General features: G+C 58.3%; 2 protein-coding genes across 4 annotated transcripts; both read left to right on the top strand.

The window, feature by feature from the left end:
- The first annotated feature begins 3576 nt into the window (after positions 1-3576).
- Positions 3577-13204, top strand: CLCF1 (cardiotrophin like cytokine factor 1). Of its 3 annotated transcripts, XM_072790107.1 has the most exons (4): positions 3596-3741; positions 7677-7874; positions 9746-9912; positions 11759-13204. In XM_072790107.1, exons 3-4 carry the CDS (start codon positions 9760-9762, stop codon positions 12251-12253), a joined length of 648 nt encoding a protein of 215 aa, XP_072646208.1. In that variant the 5' UTR covers positions 3596-3741; positions 7677-7874; positions 9746-9759; the 3' UTR covers positions 12254-13204. The 3 variants fall into 3 exon arrangements, with proteins under 3 accessions (XP_072646207.1, XP_072646208.1, XP_072646206.1); XM_072790106.1 differs by lacking the exon at positions 7677-7874 and having other exon boundaries at positions 3577-3741; XM_072790105.1 differs by lacking the exons at positions 3596-3741; positions 7677-7874 and adding an exon at positions 4314-4402.
- Positions 13205-20589: 7385 nt separating this feature from the next.
- POLD4 (DNA polymerase delta 4, accessory subunit) lies at positions 20590-24671 on the top strand. Its single transcript, XM_072790108.1, has 4 exons — positions 20590-20908; positions 21128-21217; positions 21434-21545; positions 21920-24671. The coding sequence occupies exons 1-4, from the start codon at positions 20812-20814 to the stop codon at positions 21942-21944; spliced, it is 324 nt and encodes a 107-aa protein (XP_072646209.1). The 5' UTR covers positions 20590-20811; the 3' UTR covers positions 21945-24671.
- Positions 24672-24788: the final 117 nt, after the last annotated feature.

Here is a 24788-nt window from a genome sequence, read left to right as displayed (position 1 = left end):
CTGTGGAGGGCAACTCAGGCATCACCCAGTGCCAGCCCTGACCCATTCCCAGCCACACTCCTTGGGGCCTGGTCTGCCACTCCCTGTGGATGATAAGGCCTGGAGTCTGGAAGGCAGAGTGAGCACCAAAGCAGTGTCCTCCTCGTGAGCTCACTGCTCTCCCGCCATCCTGAGTGGGAAGAGGGCCTAGGTGGTCATAACCCATTCCATGAAGGGGTGATGGCTTATCCCAAGGCCACACTGGCCAACTGGAAGGAAGCCCCTCACCCTGACTCCCAGCCTGGCGACCTGCAGAGATGCAGGGAGCCGGGTAGGCCAGGCCAAGGACTACCTCCATGCCTCTTCCGGTGCTTGCCACTGCCCCTCCGGCCATACAGCTATATTTCCACCCTGAAGCTCCACCTCCTCCTAGAGCTCTCCTGCCCTCTCCATCCTCTGATCTCAGTTTAATGAGTGCCTCTTGTCACAGGACCATGAAATTCTTCAAGGCAGGGTTGGGTTTTCCTCGTCCCCTCTGTCCTCTGCAGTGCCTAGCACCCAGCAGGGTTTCAGGAAATGCCTGTACCTCCTACCAAGACAGATGGCTCTGGGGCTAAGGGGGCTGGAGTCTGCTGTAACCTCTGCCCTGCCCTCAGCAGCAATGCCAGAACAAGAATCCCTTGGGGGAGGGGGCGGGGGGCAGGAACCTGCGTGAGGATCCTAGCTGGAAATCAGAGGGCAGCCACCTGTGTCCCCATCCCAGAAACGCTGGAGGGGCTATTCCTGCTCTGCTTCTCCTTTCTTCCTTCTATCCCACTCCCCCGAGTTCCAACAGCCCACCCTATTTGGGATTTGGCAGCAGAAAGGCTCGGTCTTTATTCCAGCCCCCACCCCAACCCAACTGGCAGCTCCTAGCCTGCTGCCTTTGCCCAGGCATGGCAGAGGGGCACTGGCAACTTGGAGATGTAGCTGATTTTCCCTTTGGCAGTGGGAAAGATGGGGGGGGGGGAGGGTTTGGCCACCCCTGGGTGAAGGGAGAGGGCTGGCATGCAAGTCTAGACAAGAGGCAGAGGGAGAAGGGGACTTCCCCAGTGTGTGGGGTCAGTGTATCAAGCTGGGAGCTGGGGGTCAGTGTGTAAAGCTCATCGTCCCTGCACCTACTTGGCCTGGGTCCCCATTTTGGAGCCACGGTCCTCCATTCCTGCAGACCAAGTTTCTGGACTCCTGAGGTGAACATTTGCTGTGCAGGGTGAGGGGGTGTGCAGCGTGGTGAGCTTCTCTCCCCTTCCACCACACACTCTGTTCCTCTTCCTCCTTGGGCTCCTGCCTCCTCCCCTCCTTCCCACTCCCACCCATTTATTTGCCTCTTTGCCTCTCCTCTTTCCTGCCCTTTCCTTCTCCTTTTCCCTCCTCTGCTCTCAGCCCCCACCCTCCTCCTTTGGCTCCCCTTTCGCTCTTTCCCCTTGCCCCCCTCCTCCTCTCCCGTGTGGGGGCTGCTTTCTCCCTGACTCAGCAAGGTGCTTTATAAGGTGCTGAGGGGGCTCAGCCAAATCCAAACCACATTGTCTGTGCAGACACTCTCCACAAGGAGCAGGCTGCAAACCAGGGAGAAGGACGGATAGTACCCCCCCTTCCCTTTATGGCTCCCTCCCTCTGAAAGGGAGGCGCTCCAGGACCTCATGGCTGGCCTCAGTGCCAGTCACTCACTGGGCATCTGCCTTCTTGACCTTGGCATGGGCATCAAAAGATCGTGGGGCTCACCCGCCAAGAATGTCATTGAAACTCCAGAGTACTGGCTGGGGTGGAGGGGTGAGGGGGAAGAGGCCCCCCCAGCATTTTTCAGCAGGACACCCCCCCCCCCCCCCCGCAGGTTTCATCAGAGCTGCTACTGATGCCCTGGAAAGCCCCCTGCCCCCAACCCTGGACCAGCTCCCCTTTCCCAGCTCTTTTTCTCCTTGTTTAGAAAGAAAAAGGAGAAAGAAAGAAAAAAAGAAAGAAAGAAAGAAAGAAAGAAAGAAAGAAAGAAAGAAAGAAAGAAAGAAAACCAACAACAAAGTCTGTCCCACTCCAGTGAGGTAATTGAAAACAAACTTCTTCCCCACCCCCCCACCCCCCCACCTCAGTCTGCACAGTGCAGAAAAGGGAAGAGCTGCCCTGGGAACCCGGCCCTGGTCCTGACCAATCCGCCGGCTCTGACCTGCAGGCTGGAAGGGCTGTGGCAGGGCTGGCAGGGTGCCTGCCTTCCTTTCTCTGGGGGCACTGGGGCAGGAGTGTGGAGTGAAGAATCTGATGCTATTCCAGAGAGAGCAATCACTTTCCAGGGCTGGCCCACCACCACTGCCTCTCCCACTTTGAAAAAACAAATAAACAACAGAAGCAAGTTATTACCAAATGATTTAATTGGTGGTCTGGATCTAGAGCACTCAAGCCTTGGAGACCAAAGGACTGTCCCCCAAGAAGTAACCGAGAGGAGACTGTCTGCAAGCCCCAGATGGGAGAGAGCCATTTCCTCTGTACTCACTCTCCCTGGCAGCTCTCTGTAGGGAGGAAAGGGGGTGGGAAGGAGACCCTCTAGGGAGGGTCTAGGCTTATGGGTCTCCCAGGTATCCCCCCTGCAAATCCTAACCCAGGCCAGAGGGAAGGAAGGAGGGAGAGCACTCTGCAACCAAACCACCCCTACCCCACCACTGGAAACACCAGCGACTCCAAACCCCAAAGGCGAGAGAAAACCAAAAGTCTTTTGGGGGAAGAATTTCACAAACGGGGACTCTTGGTCTGTCCATCGCCTTGAATGGGAGTATTCCCGCTGAGTCACCCCTGCAGCCTCTGGTGTTGAAACTGGTCCGGTGCCTCGTGCTGATTAATGAACTACAATTCCCCCACCCATGTGCACTCTCCCGGCCACTGGGAAGGATGAAGGACCTTGTGAACCTGAGGCAAAAACCCTCCGCCAAGTGCCCTCCGCTCTCCTTGGAGCTGGCCGGTGGGACTGCGGTGCCCTCTGCCGCCCCCACCCTAGGGGGCATAGCGAGCCGGTTAGTCACCTGCCCCAGCCCCAGCGCCTCCCTCAGCCCCAGCTTTTGGAAATGGGACAGGCGGCGGGACAATAGGCAAGGGGGGCGGCCAGCCCAGACAAAGGGCAGCAGGAAAAACACCATCACTTGCTACGGAGCCAGCTCGCTGGCATTTGGGAGAATGTGTCATTGCATTTACTCAGGGGGAGGGGGAGGGGAGGGAAGGTTAGGGATGAGGAGGCAGAGGTAGGGTGAGCGCCGGGACCCCACACCCCAGGTCGACGCCGTCGGAGGAGTAAAGGACCGGGCGGCTCACTCCCCCGCTCCAGGACTCTGCCGACCGACCGATGCCCTCCCCGCCCCCTCCCCCAGGAGGCCCAGGGTGGTACCGCCGCAGCCTCGCCTCACCTCACCCCCCCTCGGTGTTGTGGGAGGGAGAGGAGCCCCAGAAGCCCTCCCTTCCCTCCTCCCCCCTCCTCCCCCCACCCCGGGGAGGGCCGCTACAATTTGTGGTTACAGCTTTACACGTCAGAAAAAAAAAAAAAAAAAAAAAAAAGTTTGCAGAATGTCCCACACCGAAAAAAAAAAAAAAATCCGAAACCGAGCGAAAAAAACCTGCGAGTGGGCCTGGCGGATGGGATTATTAAAGCTTCGCCGGAGCCGCGGCTCGCCCTCCCACTCCGCCAGCCTCCGGGAGAGCAGCCGCGCCCGGCCGGCCCGGCCCCCGGCCCCATGGACCTCCGAGCAGGTAGGAGCCCGGCGTCCGAGGCCCCGGCCCCCGCCTCCGCCCGGGAGCCGCGAGATCCGGTCCCCGTGCTCCCCCCACCCCCCGGGAGCCCCGAGCCGGGCCGGGCCGGGAGCCGGCAGCTACCCCGCCAGCGGGGCTCGGGCCGGGGGGGGCCCGGCGGGCGCCCTCGAGAGGGGCCGGGCGGGGACGCGGCGTTCCTCCAGCCGGCGCCGGGGGCCGGAGCGCGACCCGCCGACCCGGGGACCCGCGACCTGGAGCCCCCGCCAGGCGGGGTCCCGGGGATCCCGGCGGAAGCAGTCCCGCGCGAAAGTTGGGAAGAGCGAGTCCGCGGCGGGCGCGGGGCGCGGGGCGCGGGGCGCGGGGAGCCGGGCGCGGGGCGCGGGGCGCGGGAGGCGGCGGGAGGAGGGAGGAGGAGGGAGGAGGCGGGGAGCCCGAGGCCGCGCCGGCGGCAGGCGCGGGGAGGCCGACACCTCGGGCCGCCGCGCTCCCTCCGCGGCCCGCCGGGAGGGAGGGGAGGGCGGGAAGGAGGGCGGGCGGGCGGGGAGGAGGGCGGAGGGCAGAGCCGGGCCGGGCCGGGCCGGGCTGCGGGACTCGCGGCTTCCTCGGGGCGCGCCGCGGCCGGAGCCCACCATGCTGCCCGCGGCCGGCGAGCTGGCGGCAGGTAGGGGCCGGCGGCGGGGGCGGCGGGGGCGAGCCCGGGTCCGGCCCACCGCGGCCTGGGAGTGACTAGTGCGGGGGACGCGCGCAGCCCGGCCGGACCCGGCGGGAGAACGTCGGTCGCCGGCCCGGGAGCGGGGCAGCGGCCGCTCGGCCCCGGCGGCCCGCGGGAGGGCGGGAGGGCGGGCGGGGAATTGACGCGCGGGAAAGGGCAGCGGCGGAGCCCGGAGCCCGGAGCCCGGAGCCCGGCGCCCCGGACCCCGCCCCCGCCCCCGCCGCCGGGAAGGGAGCGACCGGGCGGGAGCGGGCCGGGGGCGGGGCCGGGGGCGCCGAGGCCACACAGGGGGAAGGCGCCGCCGCCGCGGGGAGGGGGCCGGGAGCGAGAGGTCACCGCCGTGGGGGAGGGCCAGCGAGAGCCGAGCCCCTCGAGGGAAACCCCCGGCGCCCGGGCCTCGCCGGAGTCCCCTGGTCTCTGCCCTCCCCACCGTCCTTCCCAGTGACTCCACACTGCGCCCCAGAAGTCCTCACCCCACACGCCCCGTCCCTGAGGACCCCGTCCCAGTTTCCTCCAGCGCCCGGCCCGGCCCTCCCGGCAGGGGCAGGAGGGGAGGGGCGCCGGGGGTCCCCAGCCTTGGAGAGAGGCTGTGGGTGACGCTGCTGGACACACATCTGTGTCAGGCACTCTCTGACCCTGACCCTGACCCAGAGGGGCTGACATCTCCGGGCTTTCACAACCCCCACAGACCCCGTTTCCGGCTCTGAGCACACACTGCCCCTCCCTCGGGACCCAGGGACACATTCCTCTGACAGACCAGACCCTGCCCCCACCCTTTCGCAGTTTGGCTCTGCCACCCTCACTGCCCTGGAGACACCCACTCAACCAGGGGAGAAAACAGGCACCAGGCAGATGGCAACAAGTGTCACCTAGCAGCCCTCCCTTCCCCAGTCTCTCTTGCAGACTGGTGTAATGGCTCCCTCTGCCCTCCACAGAGCCCTGCACTCCTGCCCTGTTCACACTTGTGCACACCACCCGGCCACACCAGCTACTCTATTACTGACACTTCACATTCCTCCCCGCAATCCAATCCCACCTGCCTATTCACACCCTGGCTCCTGCCCGCTCCCTCCCGGCCCCTCCCACACCTCTGAATACCAACACCCTTTCAAACTCACCCACACACTTGCCCAGACTATTTCCTTTTCTTGGTCCCCTTGTCTGGCTCTCAGCTGGCTGCTCAGCACCCCCACCCCCCATCCTGCACCCCTTGGGAACACCCAGGGTCCTCTTGCAGCACAATCCGGAACTCTCTCTCCCTGACAGCTCAACTATATCCATATTGACTCCACAAGGCAGGGCAGCCGGCCCACCTGTCTGCTTCCTTCCCTGGGCCTCAGTTTCTCCTATCATTTAGGCTGGAAGAGAAAGAGGGGGGGGAGCTGTTGCCGATGACAGCAGAGATGTGGCCCCACACGGTTCTGCTTTCACGGGTGCGCAGTGCAGTCCTCACACAAGCCCAGTCACCTGATGGGTTGGTGGCCAAGCTCAGGCTCCTGACTTCTGGGCCGCTGTGTACTCACTCACTAAGCACTTCTAGGAGACCTGGGACATAGGAAACCCAGGAGAGGATGGAACGGGGATGGGAGAGGAGACGGGAGAGGAGACGAGGGGAAGGCAGCCAGCCCAGTCTGGGACAAGGAAACATGGGCTGTTTCTGTGGGCTTTTCCCTGAGGAGGCAGGTCAGGAGGAGCCCCCAAGGGCCACTTCCTATAGTCTCAGTGCCTGGATCTCACACTACAGTGGACACACGGCCCCAGAATCCACTTCCTTACCCCAGTTCCCCTCAGTAGATCCCTCCAAGGTCACCGGGATGCTGGTCGGTATGCTGGTCGTGGGCAGGCTCCCACATTTTTCAGCACCTCTGGAGCTTTGTGATGCCTCCTTGGCTTCTATGTTTTTTGACTGATGGCTCCTATGCACCAATCCCAGGTGCAGTCTCCTGGCTGATTCGTCCTACCCATCCTGACTGCTCTGGCACAGCTGCCCCACTGAGCCCCCCACCCTCACTGAATGAGGTCAGCCTGGGCAGATCAGGGATCAAGGGGCAGCAGGCTGAAGACATGCAGATGAGGGTCTGCCCGCCTGTGCAGCCTGTGCAGTCGTGTCAGGGTGGCCATGCGCTTGCATGGGCTGAGTGTGTGTGTGTGTGTGTGTGTGTGTGTGTGTGTGTGTGTTCATGAGGGGAGCCTAGGTTCCCAGGGCCCAGGGATCTGGATGGAATTAGGGGCCGCCCGGGTGGGGGCCAGGATGGGGGGTGGGGGGCTCCAGCAGGAAACGTGAGCTGTGCTCATTAGCTCCTCACGTGCTCAGCCGGATTTATAAACACAAGGGAAGACGGGATGTAAACAATCAGTGGGCAGCAGCCAGAGGCAGAACTGGGGTGGGGGCTGGGCTAGGGGCCAGGACTGGGGGGAGGGGGCCCAGGACGCAGCCCCCAGGGGCCAGGTCCACCTGCACACACACAAGGATGGAAGAGGGCTCCAGGATGCCCACCCAATCCTCCCTCCTAGTGATGCAGGCAAGCTGCAGGCGGCTCAGAGTTGCACTACTTACAAGTAAGCCACAGGTGTTCTTTGCCCCAGATGGCTATCAGTTTGCTGTCTGAGATATGGGGACATCTTGCCCAGCGTGGAAGCTGTTGTAGTAGAGAGCAGAGCCCAGTCCCCTTTCTCCTGTTCTAGCCTCTTCTCCCTCTAGACACCTGAGACTCCTTCCTCTTTCCATGGGAGGGTCAGTCGGATCCTTCTGCTCCTTCCCCTGCCCCCCACCCCACCCCCTGCCTGCAGTGACACAGTTACCTCAGAACTGAAATATTCCTGGAAACACCGGCCTCGTCTGGTCTGGTTAATTTCATGAGCCGTTTTTCTGCCCAGATGACTTAGCTCTTGTTTATCCAAAGGCTTCTCCCCCTGTTGTCCCTGCGTAGGGAGCCAGTTCTCCCCAGGGATGTCCCACAGACCCAGAAGGGGAGACGAAACAAGACCAGAGTTGGGTTCCTGACCCTGTGCTCCCCCTCTCCCATGGCGAGGGCAAAACCCAGTCTCAGGAGTCTGGCCAATAGGGCTGCCCAAAGCAGGGTGGGGGAAAGAGGTGAGCCCAGCTCCCAATCTGAGTTTCAGCTGGGACCCTCAGCACTGCTGCTAACTCAAGGCTGGAAGGGCCACTGCCCACCTCGGCAGGTCTCCAACCTCCAAAACCAACCCCATGTTGTACCCTTAGGATCTTGGGAGTGACTCTACCAGATACGCAGACTGAGGGCAGCCCAAGGCTTGGTGCAGAGGAGCAAGGCCTGGAATCTTCTTGGGATGTGAGGAACAGTGGATGGAAGGGAAAGCAGTCAGCAGAAGCTAGGTGTGGAGAGGCAGAATGAGGAAAGGGGTGAAGCCCCGGGCTGCAGATGGAGATGAGGACAAGAGGGTCAGTCACGTGCCTGATCCTGATTTCTGACTTAACACGCAGCCACCTATGGTCTCAAACCAAGAGCCCCTCACCCCCAGGGGCAGGGTCTCTGAGCCTGGTGCACTCCCCCACCCTGCCCGAGCCCAGACACCATCAATAATGTAGCCAAGCCTCTGAAAGGGTCAAGACTGATGGATTGGGCCACTGCAGAAGTCCCCACCTGACTCCTCTGCCCTGTAATAGACATTCTATACAGTTCGAGTCTTCAACCCTCTCTAAAACCCTGACCCAGCATTACGACTAGCTCCAATCTTCCCCTCACTCTAAGTGCGGTCAATTTGTCAAACCCCGTGTCCAAGTCATTTCTAACTATCACGGCAACAAATGTCATTATAAAACTTTGAAAGTAGAAAATAGAAAGCAGAAGAAACTACTCGTGATCTCACACCTACTGGAGCTTAAAACCCAAATGAGCCCTACTCTTAGTGACGTACTGTGTGTTACCCCATCTGACATCTAAATCAACACATTCACAAACCTTGGCCCCAGCGAACCCTGTGCCTGTCCAAACCTAACCACATCCCCCAGCTGGACTCAAACCTCAACCACACTCAATCAGCCAAATCCCAATAAACTAACCTGAAACTTTAAAAGTAACCCAGTCCTTAAACCTAACCTAACCCAATGCCCATTATAGCCTCACCCCAACCTAACCCTGATTGCCTTTACCCAGCCCCGGTGCCCACTGAATCCTAGCCTTGTTCTCTTCACCTTGGACCTCACCTAAAAGCCGGGAAAATCATGTTTCCCAACAACTTATGTCTGTCGTCACGGCACTGACGCCTGGGCTCTGGTATCCCAAGATGTCCAAACTCTCCAGCACCGTTGGCTGACAAGCCAAACCCAACCCATACATCATATTCCCTCCCCTCTCTCACTTACCCCATCTCCACCCTCTGTCTCCACTGCAAGCTGATCAAAGGACCTTATTCAGGGGAGTGTTTAGGTGGCTCAGTTGGTTTCTCATTCGACTCTCGATTTCTGCTCAGGTCATGATCTCAGGGTCCCCCTCATGGTCCCCCAGTCCGGCTCCATGCTCAGCAGGGAGTCTGTTTCTGCCCCCGCCCCTCCCCCACTCATGCAATCTCTCTCTCTCTCTCTCTCTCTCTCTGAAATAAATAAATTTTTCAAAAAACCAAACCAACCAACCAAACAACACTCATTCAGGTCACTTTTCCCCATCCAACCTCCTAGATAAGAATGGGGCAAATCTCCACCCTACCAGTCCATGCCCAGGAATCCTATGCTAGAATGTACCCACCACTGACTATGGGAGCCAGCCCTGTGTCCTTCAGCCGGACCCTGGGGATCTAACCCTAGCCCTTGCCTCCTGTGGCTCGGCTTGGACTTGTCTTGGGGCAGCCTCTCCCGTGCCCTTCCCAGGGCTGCCTGCTCTCAGCTGGCAGCGGGGACATATGCTGTTTCCCACCCCTTGGCTCCAGTGGGACTGGGAGGCTGGGAGAGGAGGCTGATCCCAGGAATACTGATTCACAGACCCTAGGCCTGGCCCCATCCCTCCACGTACGCACACATACATGTTGGCATACATATGGTGACTCTTTATTAGCTGACACATTAATATACTCTCCAATATATACTGGTAGATGCACACACAGAGGCCAAGTCCTCATCCACACATACATGCCTCTATACTCACACACCCAGGCCAGACATGCTCCCCTCCTCCATCCCCCCTGCCTCCCATCTGGCGGCCCCCCACCCCCCTACCCGGCCCAAGGTGGGGACAGACACCCAAGGGGCGGCCAGCTGCATTGTTGTCCACTGGGCCTGGGCCTGCTCTCATGGCTTCTTGCCCGTCCTGTCCATAGGGGACTCGTGGGGGATGCTAGCTTGCCTGTGTGCTGTGCTTTGGCACCTCCCTGCAGTGCCAGCCCTCAATCGCACTGGGGACCCAGGGCCTGGCCCCTCCATCCAGAAAACCTACGACCTCACCCGCTACCTGGAGCACCAACTCCGCAGTTTGGCTGGGACCTACGTGAGTACCCGGGGCAGCGGCAAGGTCTGGGAGCTGGGCAAGGGAGAGAAGAAGTTGGTGGGAGAGAGACAGGATGGTGGAGGGGTCCTGGTGGGCAACAGTGGACCAGGGGGGCCCTTTGGTTCCAAACGGTCCCCATGTCTGGCCTATTGCCTGCCCTTCCCTCTTAGGTGCCCCCCTCCTCCCCATCCCTGGCCCCAGGACTAGGCATGTGGGCAGGCCTCGCACCCGCCTTGGCCCATTGCCCCACTGGCTGCCGGCCCAGCCGCCCGCCTCCCCCTGGGGGCTGGGGAAGTCTCTTCTGTTTACACCGTGTTGTGGTGTCTCTTGCACGGGCGGGGCTGGGTGGGGATGGAGGGGCCCCACCTCCCATGCCTGTGTTCCAGCTCGCCTCTGCCCCAGACCTGGGGCCCTGCTGCTCTGGACCCATGGGCCTCCCTTCTGTCTGCCTCTCCCATCCTAGCTGGGCCTCCTAGGGGGGACTTGGGGGGAAGGGGGCTGCAGGAAAGCCAGGCCAGCAGTGGCAGGAGGTTCAGGGTATGGATGGAAGTTGTGCCATAAGGATCTGGGGTCAATCCAGAGGTGTTCAGAGAGCCCAGGAGAGAAGAAAAGGGGGTCAGAGTTGCCGAGGACCATGGGGAACTGGCCCCCTCTTCCCGTGTTCCTCTTCCACATCCCAGACCCTACTCTGGAGCCAGGGAAAGAAAGGGGAGGAGGGTGGCGGGGGAGCTGGCTCCAGCCCCAGGATACACCGAGGAAATTAGTTTGTCTCTGTGCTTGTCAGCGTGTGAACCTCCCCCTGGGCCTTTGCCTATCCCAGGCCTCGCCCCACACTGCTCCCTTTCTCTCCAGCTGAAACGTCCCCCTCAGCCCTCTCCCTGGGCCCCAGGCCTCTCCCTTGAGGGTTGGCAAATCTCTGTCCACTTCCCCAGACTGCCTCCTATACCCTTCCTCCAGCCCAGTGCTAGAGACTGCCTCAGTTTCTTCCTTCTGCAGCCCCTGCTCCCATGAGCCCTGACTTGGGGTCTTAGTGTTTAGTGAGTACCGTCTATTCCCTGCCCTTCTGCGGGTGGGACCAGGCATGTCGGGAGGCCAATGGAGCTCTGATTCCCACGGGCCGCTCTGCCTTCCCACTCGCTTTTCCCTTCCCTGGCCAAAAACCTTTGCTTGACTCTGCTACCCCCTCTAGCTCCCGACCCTTTCTCTCTCCTGGCTTTCCCTGCCAAATTTCTCGAAGGAGTGGTCTACACCCTCTGCCTCCGCTTCCTCTCCACCCACTCACTCCTTAACCCCCTGCAATCTGGCCTCTAGGCCACTGAAACAGCTCTTTCCAAGGTTGTCAGGCACCTCCTCCCTGCCAAACCCAACAGAATTTTCTAAGGCTCATTCTCCTTGATCTCTGTTTTGCAGCCATACTGCTGAGCACTGCTGCCTTCTGAACTCCTCTTCTTGGCTCTGCACTCTTCTGGCCCACCTTCCACCTCTGCAGCCTGGCCTCCTGGGTCCTCCTGGCTTCTCTTCCTCTCTGCCCTGCCCCACAGTGGGCACATCCCTCGGCGGGCACGTCCCTCGGCTTATACACACAGCCAATCAGCACGTCCTCCCTGAGCATCTCCTGTGTGTTTTTCTCTTTCCACACCTCTCCATAGGAGAGTTCATCACCCCCACTGCCCCAGCTGTCACCTCCATACAAATGACATCCCTGGAGAAACTTAGGGGAGACCCTGGAACAGAGAGGGGCCCAGTGTCAGGGGACAGGGGACATAGAAGCTCTGGGGGCAGGTATCTCCTGGTGGCCGCTGGCTCTCGGCCCTCCCCCTTCCCCATCGCCCTCTCCTTTTCACAGCTGAACTACCTGGGCCCCCCTTTCAACGAGCCTGACTTCAACCCACCTCGGCTGGGGGCAGAGACTCTGCCCAGGGCCACGGTCAACTTGGATGTGTGGCGAAGCCTCAACGACAAACTGCGGCTGACCCAGAACTATGAGGCCTACAGCCACCTGCTGTGCTACTTGCGCGGCCTCAACCGCCAGGCCGCCACGGCTGAGCTGCGCCGCAGCCTGGCCCACTTCTGCACCAGCCTCCAGGGCCTGCTGGGCAGCATCGCGGGCGTCATGGCGGCTCTGGGCTACCCGCTGCCCCAGCCCCTGCCAGGAACTGAGCCCACCTGGGCCCCCGGCCCTGCCCACAGCGACTTCCTCCAGAAGATGGATGACTTCTGGCTGCTGAAGGAGCTGCAGACCTGGCTGTGGCGCTCAGCCAAGGACTTCAACCGGCTCAAGAAGAAGATGCAGCCCCCTGCGGCTGCAGTGACCCTGCATCTGGAGGCCCACGGCTTCTGATCTCTGACCTTTACCACCTCCACCCTCCCTTCCTCCTTCAAACCCTGCTCCCACTCTGGTGGGGGGGAGGGTGGGGAGAAAGCTGTGTGCCAACACCTGTTGAGCCAGGAGACAGAAGCCATGAGCCTCTGGCTCTCTCTAGTCTTGGAAGAGGGTGTGATGCAATAAGGCCTGTCCCTTCCCTGCTTCCCAGAGTCCTGCAGGTCTGGGGAAGAGGTGCAATAGGCCTGGTCCCATTTCCACAGGAAGGAGTGCTTCAGGGAGCTCTAAGTGGTTCAGGTTGGTGCAAAGACTCTCTTGGCTTCCTGCTTCCTGCCCAGCACTCACCAGTGCCACACAGCCCCTCCTGTAGCACTTCCAGGAAGCATGCTTGGGCAGGGAGGGGGGCCACTACAGCACATGCCTTTCTGGGGTGAAACCCTTTGGCTGCCCCACTCTTCCTAGATGGGGGTTGCTCCCCTACCCCCCAAATAACTCAGTACACCCAATTCAGGAAACAGACACAATGGCAAGTCCAAACAGGAAGAGATGGGCTTTGAAAGTAGGAGAGGTAGGGTCTGCATTGGAGGTCATACCAAAAACATAGGGGCAGGGACAGATGGGACCCAGGGCCGTCGGTGGCACAGGATGACAGCCAAAAGGACCTTGCCTTGCATCTTGTCATTGGCATCACGGTGCCTCCTCCCCATCCCCTTTCCAGGCTGTCTGAGGGTTGCCCAGGCTGGGGAGGGCAACCAGAGCCACAGCCACAGGGTTCCCTGAAAGTTTACATTGCAGTAGCATTGCGGGGTGCGGGGGGCAGCTCCCCCAGGCCCTGCCCCCCAGCCTCACCCACTCATGACTCTAAGTTTGTTGTATTAATATTTATTTATTTGGAGATGTTATTTATTAGATTATATTTATTGCAGAATTTCTATTCTTGTATTAACAAATAAAATGCTTGCCCCAGGACTCCACTGTGGCCTTGCCCCTCCTCCTGGCCCTTCCCCTCCTGGGCTCCTGCGCGCCCAACTGGCTTGGAACCTGACAGTCCGGGGGATAGCTCAAGAGGCAAAGAGCTGGGGGAAGAGGCTCTGCTCTGTCCACAGGGAGGGTGTGCACAGCACACTCTGCTCCTCCACCCACGGCCTGTTCTTTTAGTCCTTCCAACATCTTGTCTTCCCCCTCGCAGCCTTTGCTCAGTGCGCCTCACCTCTCAAGATTACTTTAAGGGTCTCGTAGGTCTGTCCCCGTGCAGAGCTGTTCACCTGCCCTTTGGGTGGGCTATGCGCATGTCAGCCCTCAGCCTTACCAGGACCCCTACCTGTGGCCGCCCACTGGGGCCCCCAGCAGTGACCCTCACCTCAATCCCCTTGGTCTGCTGGGGAACATGATGACGGTGGCCAAGTCACAAGTCTCAGCTGTGACTGCTTCCTTTCCAGTGTAAGACAGCAGGTTAGGAGGCAAAAGAAAACCTCAGATTGGTCTGCAAGCCAGTGGGGTACATGCTATTCAAAGGATGACCTTAGCTCCAGGCCCAGCCTTGTAGCCTCCTGGAGTGACTTTGGAAAAATTACTTAAAGCTCTCTATTCTCCAGCTTCCTCATCTATAAAATGGGCATAATTAGATAGACTTCTAAGACTTTTTGAAGGATGAGAGAAACGATAAAGGTGAGGTGCCTGGCCGCAGCAGCAGTGATTGGTAATCATAGGTTACTTGGGACAGATCAGCCTGCCATGACCCTCTAGTGAAGAGCCACTGGGTTAGTTAAGGGGCTGACTGCTCCCAGGTAACAGAAGTATTTTCCCAGGGCCTCCAGGAGATGTGCCCTAAGCAAAGCAAGTAACAAATGAAGCAAGTAACAAATGATGCCAAGCAATTGATAAATACTTTAAAGACCTGCCCACCATTATGCTAATGAGTAGGAAATCCAGGAGAAGTCTGAGACCTAACTTAGCTTCTGCCCTTGCGGAGCCTGCAATCCATCTGGGGAGAGAAGACCTGCTCACCTGAAATCACCGACAAGTGCATGAGTGCAGGTGCAGGAACTACTGGACTTGCTTGTGGGTGAGCTGGGTTCTGCTGGATGTCCCAGAGTGGGAGGGAATATGCCCCGTAGAGGGGTGCAGGCTATTCCAGCAGGGATATCTGCCCAGGCTCTGTCTAGATATCCTGCCGGCCTGCTTCCTGCCTAACGAGATAGGAAGGAGGTGGCATCTGGGCTGTCTCCACACTGGGGCAAAATGAGTAGCAGCCTGTAATGTGTAAGGCACCAAGCAAGCTATACAGAGTACAGGGAGGAGGAAGGCATATCCCGCGCTCCTGTACTGCAAGCTTCTTGCAGGGCACACTCTGAGTTTTCCCCATTTCTCCATCCCAGTTTAGGCGCAAGCTTAAAGAAGGTGTTGAATTAGTTCGTTGAACAAAACAGCCTAGAAAAGGGATCCCTCATTCTAAATGCTAAAATCTAAGGCAGGATTTGATTAACTACAGAAAGACCCAGGCGAAAACCCTGGGAGTCAGGGAAGGGGTGATGGTGTCCCTCTGGGGAGGGTGCTGGTCTGTAAGCCCTCTAGGGGAGGCAGTGGTGTCTTCGGTCACCAGTGCCCTTCCAGTGCCTAACACGGTCGGTCAGTCAGTGCTTCTGCATGGCCTCTCCAGGTAGGATTTGGACAAGGGCAGGACAAGGGTCAGTTCAGTATGTCTGTCTCCCTTTTAAGCTGACAGTGTCTCCAGGGCGGGTTCCATGATTTACTCATTTTAGTGTCCCTATGGCATTTTAGCACAATGCCTGCACCCCACTAAAGTATTTGATCATTTAATGTAAGCTGATTTAGAGAGTGTCAAGACAATGGTGTATGAGAAGTTAAGAGAAGAGAGGTGCCTCAGAAGCGCTGAGGGAAGAACTCTGGGGAAACCCACTGGGAGATCAGGAAGTCACAGGTGACCTTTGCAAGAGCAGTTGGGCGGCAGACACCAAATTCTGAGCTTAAACGAGGTGGTAAGAAAGAGGAAGGGGTTTGGTGGCAAAGGGAATACCGAGGCAGGTAGCAGGGTCAGGGAAGGTTTTTTTTTTGTTGTTGTTGTTGTTGTTGTTTTTAAATTTTATTTATTCATGAGAGAGAGAGAGAGGCAGAGACACAGGCAGAGGGAGAAGCAGGCTCCATGCAGGGAGCCTGACGTGGGACTCGATCCCGGGTCTCCAGGATCACACCCTGGGCTGAAAGCGACGCTAAACTGCTGAGCCACTCGGGCTGCCCTGGGGAAGGTTTTTTGTGTGTGGTTGGCTGGTTTGCTGTTGTTTTTAAACAGGAGATCTAAACATGAAATTGCTGCAGGAGCTCTGGCAGCTGGAGAAGCATGTAGAGCCTTAGAGAATGGAACCAGGGATGAGCAGAGAAGGGGAATCAAAAGCATTGCTGGGCTGCCATGTGGAGCCAGGTGACATCAGCACACACACCTCTGTCATGGACTGTGACATTCCCTAGCAAGCCAGAGATGACCAGAGGCAAGGACAGAGAGAAGACAGGGTGCTTTCCAAGGCTGAGGACTGACAAAACAGGAATGGCAGAGAATCAAGGTTCGAGACTCCAGAGGGCTGGAAATGGTGCTTTTGAGTGTCTGAGAGTCATAGGGCACACAGGACTGGCAGCAGAGGGGAACAAGGGAGGAGAGTGGCCGGAAAGGATGGGCCAGCACTCGAACTCAGTCCTGAGGAAGATGCAAAGGAGATGCCCTAGGCAGCAAGCTGGGGGAGGTGGACATGGGAGGGCCAAGTCAGAAACCGAAGCATTACAGAGCTTGAGTTCATGAACTCTCCCCCAAATAGCTCCCTACTGATGGTGGTGTGGGGGTGTGAGTCCTTTCTTTGGGTTTTGGAGCCGTGGACTATGAGGCAGGTAGCTCTTGGTCAACAACAAGCCAGGTGCCACGTTTTACATACAGCCTTAGAGTCAGGGGCCCACCCATGCAGAGGTCAGCCTAAGAACCTGGAATGCCTGGGGCCCTGCAGTGCCACGGGGAGGAGGACACCTCTAGAAGTCCTTCAGCTCCAAGAAAGCTGGGAAGGGTGTGAGAGAGCGAGGGAGGGAGGGAAGCCTCTCTTCCCCATCACCTCCATCCAGATAGCACAGAGTGGATTAGAAATCCCAGCATCACCTTGGGTATCTGGAAACTGGGTATGACAAGATGTGCAGAAGATAGAGAACTGTCACTTGGGGGAAGCAACTTTGGAGGCAGGGGTAGGAATGGGTATAGAGAGGTGGAGGGTGGCAAAAGGGTAGTTAATGCCTTGCCAGCTTCTTGCTTTTGCAAAGACTGGCCCAACACCCAAGGACTTAGGGCCCTCTCAGGACATGAACAGACTCATTCAAGCACTCAACTTATGGACCCTGTGCATGCATTCACCCACTGGCCACAGCCAACCCCAGATGGGGAAGGGCCAAGGGAAGCCCTTGTTCCCCTTAACCTACGGGGTAAGGGCCAGTGATCCAGGCCCCTGGCCGAGTGCTCTGATGGATGGCTGCCTCTCAGCTCCCCCTTCTTCTCTGGAGCCACAACTGTCCCTGCCTTTGTCCCTTCTATTCTTGAGCTCCCTGACTCAGCCTGGTTCCCCAATTCCCAGCAGTGGACAAAGCCCTTGTCAGTGAGGTGGGGGTGGGGACAATGAGGGAGTAGCTTAGAACTGTAGGACCAGACTTCCAGCCCTTTCTTTCCCTCAACCTTCAAGGTCTTTCAGCCTCCTGAGTTCAGAGATCTCCTCTAGGCCCCTTCCCAGCTTGCCCAATCTCTAGGGCCCGGTGGATAGGGTGGAAACTAACTAGATCTCCCACCCAGCTAGGCAAAGTCTGACACCTGGTGGCCAAGGTGAGAAATGGCCAGAAGGATCACTGCAAATCTCCCCAGTTTCTAAGGAGCCAGGCTGGCCAAGGTGAAAGGGGAGGTAATGGGAGCTTTGGAGGGGATGGTTAGCTGAAAAGACAGGCAGTGGCAGAAAACCCCAGGTGCACGGGAACCTGTGTCTTCTACCGGGTTCCTGCCCCTTAAGCCCACTAGGCTAGAGATCCTGGAACAGGGAGAGGTGAGGTGTCTGGGAGGGTCAGGATGGACTAGGAGGAGCTGCCTGAAGGAATTTTGGCCCACAGGGTGGGGAATGGGGCCCAGGGAGTGTGAATATGTGGGGGCTGGGGATATGAGTCTGGCTGCCCAGAATCTCCAGCTCAGGGTGGGTGGCAGGGCCTGAAGGCCTGAAGAAAGGGGGGTGCTGGGAAGAAGGAGGACAGCAGGCTACGCCCCATAGCCTGTTGGGCCCCAGGCAGCTGCTTCCTTCCCTCTACCTGCCCCCACCTTCCTAGCTGGAGCTGGCTCTCTCCACAAGCCCTATTCTGAGCAGGGGGAGGGGGAAGGGGCTCCCAGGGCGCCTGCGCCTGCGCAATGCTGAGGCCCCCCCACCCTGCCACATTGAGCTAAGCCAGGCCTAATCCCCCTTCCCCTTGGAGCAGTAGGCAGTGGGCCTCAGCCTTCAGGAAGGTGCTGGGCTCCTGTTCCAATTCTTTGCTCTGTTTTTCTCCTGGGTTCTCCGGAGATGTTGGCAGGCAAGCCCTTTGAGTGTTCCCAGGCCCAGGTGCAAAGGTCACTCCTGCCAGTCCCATCACCAGCCTCTGGGGGTCAGAGCTGACACAGAAACAGGCTCCTGGGTCTCAGGAAACTCCCTGACCCAGGGAGAAGGTAGCTCCCAACTCAGACCTCTGGCCTGGCCCTCCAGCCTGAAGCCTGACTTGTGATAGTCCCCATGTGACAGCAGTTTTGGGGACAGGCCAGGAGGCTGCCTGAGTAGGGAAAGGGGTTCCAGGAAGAAAGGTGAGAGGAGGCAGACGGGGTTGGACGAGTGGAGAAGGAAAAGACCTGAGGATGGGCAGGCCCAGGTTCTAGTGGCCGGCACACCCCAGGGATCAACTTGGTGAGATACGGAGTTGGGGAAGGATGTCTATTTGACAGGGGTGGCTCCAAAGCTCCCAGGGGGCACTCAGTCTCACTATTGTCTGACTAGGACAGGAGGGCAATGCTGCCTGTGGAGAGTTCTCTGGACTCCAGGGGAGAAACCCAGCCTTCGGGCGCCTGCACTTGAGTTGACAACCCTGATTCTTCCCCGGGACTGGGGGGACATCTTCCAGGCCAGGTGGGAGAGGCTAGCCTGGCCCGGACCAGGCAGAGCTGGGGGCAGCTGGCAGGATGCCCAGGCAGTGCCCACAGAGCAGGTCAGGGTGCCAGAGGAGAGAGGGAATGAGCTCGGGCGGCAGTAGGAGCCACTGTGGCCGCCCAGCGGCACACCCCATTTCACGCTCCCTGGGCGGTGGCAGGGCCCCACGGCTATCAGCTTTCAGGGGTGGGAAGGATCAGGAATGAGGAGGGGTCTGCCCCACCCATGGCTTCCTACTCCCTCAGGGCTCTGTGGACTCGGGAGTGAGGTGCCACACACCTCTGGGAACACCCTCTGGGGAGAGGAGCCTGGGCACCGTCCCTCTGTAGAGTGTTCAGTGCCTGACTGGACACTGCACCTCAGCCCTTCCTGGGCCTGGTAGAGAGGCCTCCTGTGTTCCTCCCCAGTGCACCAGGCCCCTGTCTCCCTCCATATGGGCCCCACTTAGTCCATGAGGCAGATGGGGGATTAGGCCAGGCCCAGCCCAGAAAATAAAGCAGGGAAGGGCCCTCCAGCTCTGTGCAGTACATTCATGAGCTCTGACTCCCACTCAGCCCTCCTCAAGGAAGTGGATAGGGAGAGCCAGGCAGGAGGAGGCCGTTGAAGACATGGCTGCTCTTGCTCCTTCCCTTTGGTGGTCTCCTCTCCAGAGCTTTTCCTCTCTTACGCCCACCTTACTTGTATCTTAGAGCACCCAGAGCCCAGAGCAGTTGGACGAGGTTGTAGACAGAAACTTCTGAGTGGACCCTTGTACTCCTGGAAGAACCAGATAGGATCTCTAAAGGGCAGTTAGAGCTGGGCTGGTCCCTGTGCTGATTCCCAGACTCCCACTGACCAGCACTTTTGCCTGCTGCCAGGAAGTTGGTGAGGGGGAGGCGGGTGCAGGGGTGACTCAGCGATGACAGGAGCCCAAGGGACAAAGGTCATGGGTGGAGAATTGAGAGACACTGTTTACAGCAGCCCGCCTCCTCCAGGAGGTCTTCCAGTGTTAAGCTAACGCTGTGGTCCAAGTCCTCTCTGACCCACCCTTCTCCCCTTTCCTGTTTCTTAGTAATTTTGTCCTTGCATTGACAACTTGTGTGTCCCATCTGCCTACCCTGTTAGCCTCTGAGCTCCTCTGTGGAGAGGGCACAGAGGGCCCGTGATTTAACTGGGGCCCCACAATGCCTGTGATGATCAGCACTTCCTACTTTCAAAAACCATTTTATGGGGCCCCTGGCTGTCTCGTCTGTGGAGCACCCAACTCTTGATCTCGGGTCATGAGCTCAAGCCCCACGTTGAGGGGTAAAGATTACTTAAAAAAAAAAAAAAGAACTTTTTTTTTTTTTTTTTTTTTAAGGAACCATTCATTTTACATCTATTTTAGTTGAGTGAGTATGTGGGAAAGTGCTGAGAACAGTACTTGGCACACCGTAAGTGCCATGTAAGTGTTTAGTTTATGGTTGGTATTTTCTGCTCTTACTGTCACATTGGTGAGACAGGGCAGATTTTACTGATAAAAAAAAAAAAAAAAAAGTGGGGCTACAAACACGCTGGCCTCCTGCTCAGTGTGGAATCTTCCTGACTAGCAGGGTGGGCATGGGCGCGTACTGACCCCAGGAGAGTCGACGAGGCCAACGCTTGCCTGGACTGAGAGTGGGCAGGGTCTTTGGGCACAGACTGTGAGAAAGGAGCTTTGGAACCCAAGGGCTTCTCCAGCCGGGTCTCCTGGGGCCGGTGGGGGTGGGGTGGGAGCTGGGAAGGAAGGGGCTGGATCAGCCCAACGCTCCGCGGACCTCCAGACCTGCCCCCACAAGGCTCTGCGGGACGGGGGGTGGGAGTGGAGGCTCCAGCTGGACTCTAGGGAGTTAGCGAGCGGCCACGGGGATTACTGAGGCTGAAAAGAACATTTGCCTAGGAAGGGAAAACGGGAAGTGAGAGGCCGAGGATAACGCTCTATTAGTCCCCCGAGGCCCGCTGCGGCCCGACGGGGGGGCAGCAGGAGGAGGCGCAGTCTGGGGCGTCCCGACAGGTCCCCCACCCAGCCTCACCCCTTCTCCCGGAGCACAGCTGCGGCCGGCGCCCCGCCCCCTCGGCCTCCGCCGCCTGCCATTGGCTGGCGTCGGGCCCCGCCCCGCAGAGGCGGCCAACCATTGGCTTGGGTCTCTGCTGTTTGTGCGCCTGCGGGGGTGGGGGCCGCGCGTCATTCCCTGGAACCGGCGAACTTCCTCTCGGCTTGTCTGGGTCGCCCTGTCTGCCGGCCGCTGGCCCCGGGCTCGCCCGCTGGCCCCAGCCCTCTCCTCTCCTCTCTCCCTCTCTCTCTCAGCAGCTGTCTCTCTCGTGCCCGCTGGCCTCTCCTTCCCGCAGCCGCCTCCTTCTCCGCCTGCTTGGGTGGCCGCCATGGGCCGGAAGCGGCTCATCACTGACTCCTACCCCGTAGTGAAGAGGGGGGAGGGCCCCGCTGGGCACAGCAAGGGGGAGCTGGCACCGGAGCTAGGTCTCTTCCGCGTGCGGGGGGCGGGAGCACTGGACACCAGCGAGGGGCTTGCGAGGACGCGGGCGGACGGGGGTGCTGCGAGGGGAAGTGAAACATGTCCTCTACTTCCTACTGCAGGCCTGGCAGTGGCCGGCAGAGGCAAAGGGCTGGTGAGGGCCGGGGAGCAGTGGGGCAGCTGCGAGGCCGGGGGCAGGCCTGAGGAGCCGCGTGTCATTGCAGGGGAAGAGCCCCAGCCCCTGAGCGTGGATGAAGCAGAGCTGGAGCTGCTGAGGCAGTTTGATCTCGCCTGGCAGTATGGGCCCTGCACAGGTGAGAACCCTCTCAGGCCCCAGGAACACATCCTGGAGACAGTCCTGTCACCTGCAGGTCCCTGAAGCAACCCACGCCCCTGCCTGACCCTCTCGGGCACTGTCTCCCGAGACTAGGGGGTGTGGAGGCCCTGACACACCCCTCCATACACATTCTCCAGCCTGAACTCCTCCCCACCCCCCATGAGGTGCCAGTGTCGTCTTCTCACCCCGGCAGGGATCACACGGTTGCAGCGCTGGCATCGGGCGGAGCAGATGGGCTTGGAGCCTCCCCCAGAAGTGCGTCAGGTGCTACAGACCCACCCTGGAGATCCCCGCTTCCAGTGCAGGTCAGAGACAGGCCAGGAGGGCTTTCAGGGGAGCCAGGGGTTTCATCAGGCACCACCAGCCTGCTGGCCCGCAGGGTGGGGACTGCCCTGACCTGAGGAAGAAATGAATGTGGGCTTTGGGGCTTTGCTGAACAGGCAAGAAGGTGATCTCCAAGGTGCTTGGCTCAGAAAAGCAGAACATTGCTTTAATAATCCTTATCTCTGAGCTAATGGTGGGGTAAGAGTGCACCCAGGACCCAAGGGACTATCTATTTAGTACAGAGGGGTTGGCCAGGGACAATAAGCCATGGCCAAGAATTGGGGCTGGTGAAATCAGATCAAGGACTTAATTGTCTCTCTCTGGTTTCTCTGCCCCCACCCCTTCCTTTGCACAGCCTCTGGCATCTCTATCCCCTGTGAGGTACCACTTAAGACTTCCTGCCCACTATCCCAGGACCTCAAGACACAAGTGAGAGCCAGTTGCTGCCCCCTTGGCTCAGTTCTGCCGTGAAGAACCTTTAGCAGGAAAAGAATCTTATAGAGAAAAGAGGCTGAATCTGGAGGTCTCTGAGGCTCAGCCCTCCATCTAACCAGCAGGCTCCTGGAGCTCCCTCTGAGAGCCAACACAGCTGAAGCTTATACTTCCTACATGGAAAGTTGTCTCTGAGGATAAAGACTTGGCCATGACCCTCGGATGCCTGCTACACACCTCTTCAACCATAAAAACTGTGGTCCTGGGAACAGTGTGGCAAATAGGCACAGCCTTGGACACAGCTAGACTCAGGCAGATGTCTAAGAGGCAAAGATGCACTCCCTACTCAAAGCTGGGAATCTAAGGGCAGAACTGGCAAGGGGTTCCTAATGCTTATCAATAAAGAACACTGAGTCTGGAAGCCTAACCTCCAGTCCCTTAATGTGGCCCTGAGTGGGCTGCCAGCAACCAGCAAGCCGAAGCTGACAGGTGGGAGAGAACCAGAACTATGCTTTCCCTTTGCTGCCCAGGCCTAGACCTTGGCCAGAAGAAAGACACCTTAAAAGACCATGGGACAAGTCCACATTAGAGCTGATCAGCCTCTGGCGCCCCCTGGTGGTGGACAGGGAAACAACTCTAGTCACCTTCGAAGACCAGCCAGAGAAAACGGACCTGACCGGCTACCTAGCCTGCCCAGTGTGGCCCACCTCACAAAAATGGGTCCTTTGTCAGAGGAGAATCCATAGGGTTCACACCTCATAAGGTCCAAACCTACACATTCCCGCCAAGCACCTCTGCTTCCCACACTGGGGCCACCTGGATCCAAAGCAGGGTTGAGGAGGTTCTCAACCTGCAGGTCCTGCTCAGAGATGGCCATCATCTGGTGGGCTTTGGTGGGGGAACTGGGTAGAGCAGAAACAATGTTTAGGGGCCCCTGGGATGGTATCATATGGAGAATGGAGTCCGTGTTCCTCACTCTGTGTTTATCTTTACTGGCTGTCCAGCTCTGCATCCTGGGCAGAGACAGCACTGCTATTAACTCCTTGGGGACAGGCCTATAGAGCAGCCAAGTGGCCTCTCTAGCCCCCACTGTACTCGCCACTACCTGTGCCTCAAGGATCTTAAATGAATCATCTCTAACGTTCCTAAAGGGCTGTTAAGGTAGATTTTATAGAGAAGGAGCCTGAAGCTCAGAAAAGCTGTGTGGGGTTGCTCGGCAGCACTGGCAGGCTGGTGGTGGTGCAGAGATGAGAGGCCATGTGCACCAGGCTCTTCATGTCTACAGCCATGCCCCTGCCCATCTGCTGGGTACTTGCTGTATGCCGGGCTCTAGAGGTCCTCCTGGGTGTTGTTAGTGGTGAGGAGACAAAAGAAGACATACAGGTAAATATTACCTGTATGTGGTAATCAGCCATGTGGTGGTCAGTGGTAGGCAAAATTAGGGATAGAGATCAAAGAATGCCGGGGCTGCTTGGAGAGGTTGATCAGGGAAGCTCTCTGACAGGGTGGGATCTCAGCAGAGATCTGAATGAAATATAGGAATGGGACTGGCACCTATGGGAGAGCTCTGGACAGAGGAATACCAAGCATACTTCCCAAGATAGGAGTGTTTACACCCTGGTCCAGGAACAGCGTGCAGGCCAGTGCACCCACGGCAGAGGGAGCAAGAGGAGTATGCTGGGAAATGAGGCCAGAGAGGTAACAGGTCGATCCCACAGGCCTTTCAGGCTGAGATAAGGAATCTGGATTTTAATCGGAGTGAGACAGAAGACATTGGTGAGTTGTAAGCCAATGAATGACATAATCAAGCTTCTGTGTTGAAAACATCACTCTGGCTGTTGGTGGAGAACAGTTCCTGGGGTGAGGGAAAGAAGAGGCAGCAAAACCACTCAGGAGGCTTTTGGGGTTGGCCTCGAGAGAGGCGATGGTGATTTGGACCAGGGTTGGGAGATCAGTCGGCTGTGGGTCTGAGAGGTGCCAAGGAGAGAACTCCAAAGGTTTTGGCCTGAGCAGCTGGAAAGCCAAAGCTCCCATGACTAAGGTGGGAAAGACCATGTGAGGGGCAGGGGATGCTGGGGAATCAGGAGTTCACACTTGACACCCAAGCAGAGCTGGGGAGTAGGTGGTGGATACTCAAGCCTAGAATTCTCGCGAGCTCGGAATTTGAGAATGTAAACATCGGCATTTTTTGATGATGTTTAGAGCCCAGAATGTGACTGAGGTTACCTGAGGGGTCCAAGGATGAGCCTACACTTTCTATGCTTAGAGGAGAGGGAGAAGGCGACGGAGAAGGAAGGTGGTGGGGCTGGAGGAAAATCTGGAGGCATGGGCCTGGGAGGCCTGGGCAGGAGGTACTCCAGGGTCTCAGATGCTTTGGAGAGGCTTGTAAAATGAAGCCTGAGGGCAGAATGCTGGACTTGGCAATGCAGAGGTCACTGGGGACAAGAAGTTTCCATGAGTGCCAGTATAAGAGTGTGCCAGAGGGGGTAGCCCCAGTGGCGCAGCGGTTTGGTGCCGCCTGCAGCCCAGGGTGTGATCCTGGAGACCCAGGATCGAGTCCCATGTCGGGCTCCCTGCATGCAGCCTGCTTCTCCCTCTACCTGTGTCTGTGTCTCCGCCTCTGTGTGTGTGTGTGAGTGTCTCATGAATAAATAAATAAAATCTTTTAAAAAAAAGAGTTTGTCCCTTAACTGACTGGGTCACCCAGGCGCCCCTCAAGGGAGGGGTTTTGATGTGTCATTTTGTCTTTTGTTTTGGATAGAGTGACACTACAGCATGATCACACAGTGAGA

Source organism: Canis lupus, chromosome 21 (genome assembly GCF_048164855.1).
Source record: "Canis lupus baileyi chromosome 21, mCanLup2.hap1, whole genome shotgun sequence".
NCBI classification, from domain to species: domain Eukaryota; kingdom Metazoa; phylum Chordata; class Mammalia; order Carnivora; family Canidae; genus Canis; species Canis lupus.
Note: the sequence above shows the minus strand (reverse complement) of the source record. Positions and strands in the feature narration are given on the sequence as shown.

Bases quoted from the DNA above. Each gene is read 5' to 3' on its own strand.
- CLCF1 (XM_072790105.1), top strand. From the start codon at position 4,372: ATGCTGCCCGCGGCCGGCGAGCTGGCGGCAG. The intron at 4,403-9,745 runs GTAGGGGCCGGC...TCCTGTCCATAG, and splicing joins GGCCGGCGAGCTGGCGGCAG to GGGACTCGTGGGGGATGCTA. The intron at 9,913-11,758 runs GTGAGTACCCGG...TCCTTTTCACAG, and splicing joins GCAGTTTGGCTGGGACCTAC to CTGAACTACCTGGGCCCCCC.
- POLD4 (XM_072790108.1), top strand. From the start codon at position 20,812: ATGGGCCGGAAGCGGCTCATCACTGACTCCTACCCCGTAGTGAAGAGG. The intron at 21,218-21,433 runs GTGAGAACCCTC...TCACCCCGGCAG, and splicing joins GCAGTATGGGCCCTGCACAG to GGATCACACGGTTGCAGCGC. The intron at 21,546-21,919 runs GTCAGAGACAGG...TCCTTTGCACAG, and splicing joins GATCCCCGCTTCCAGTGCAG to CCTCTGGCATCTCTATCCCC.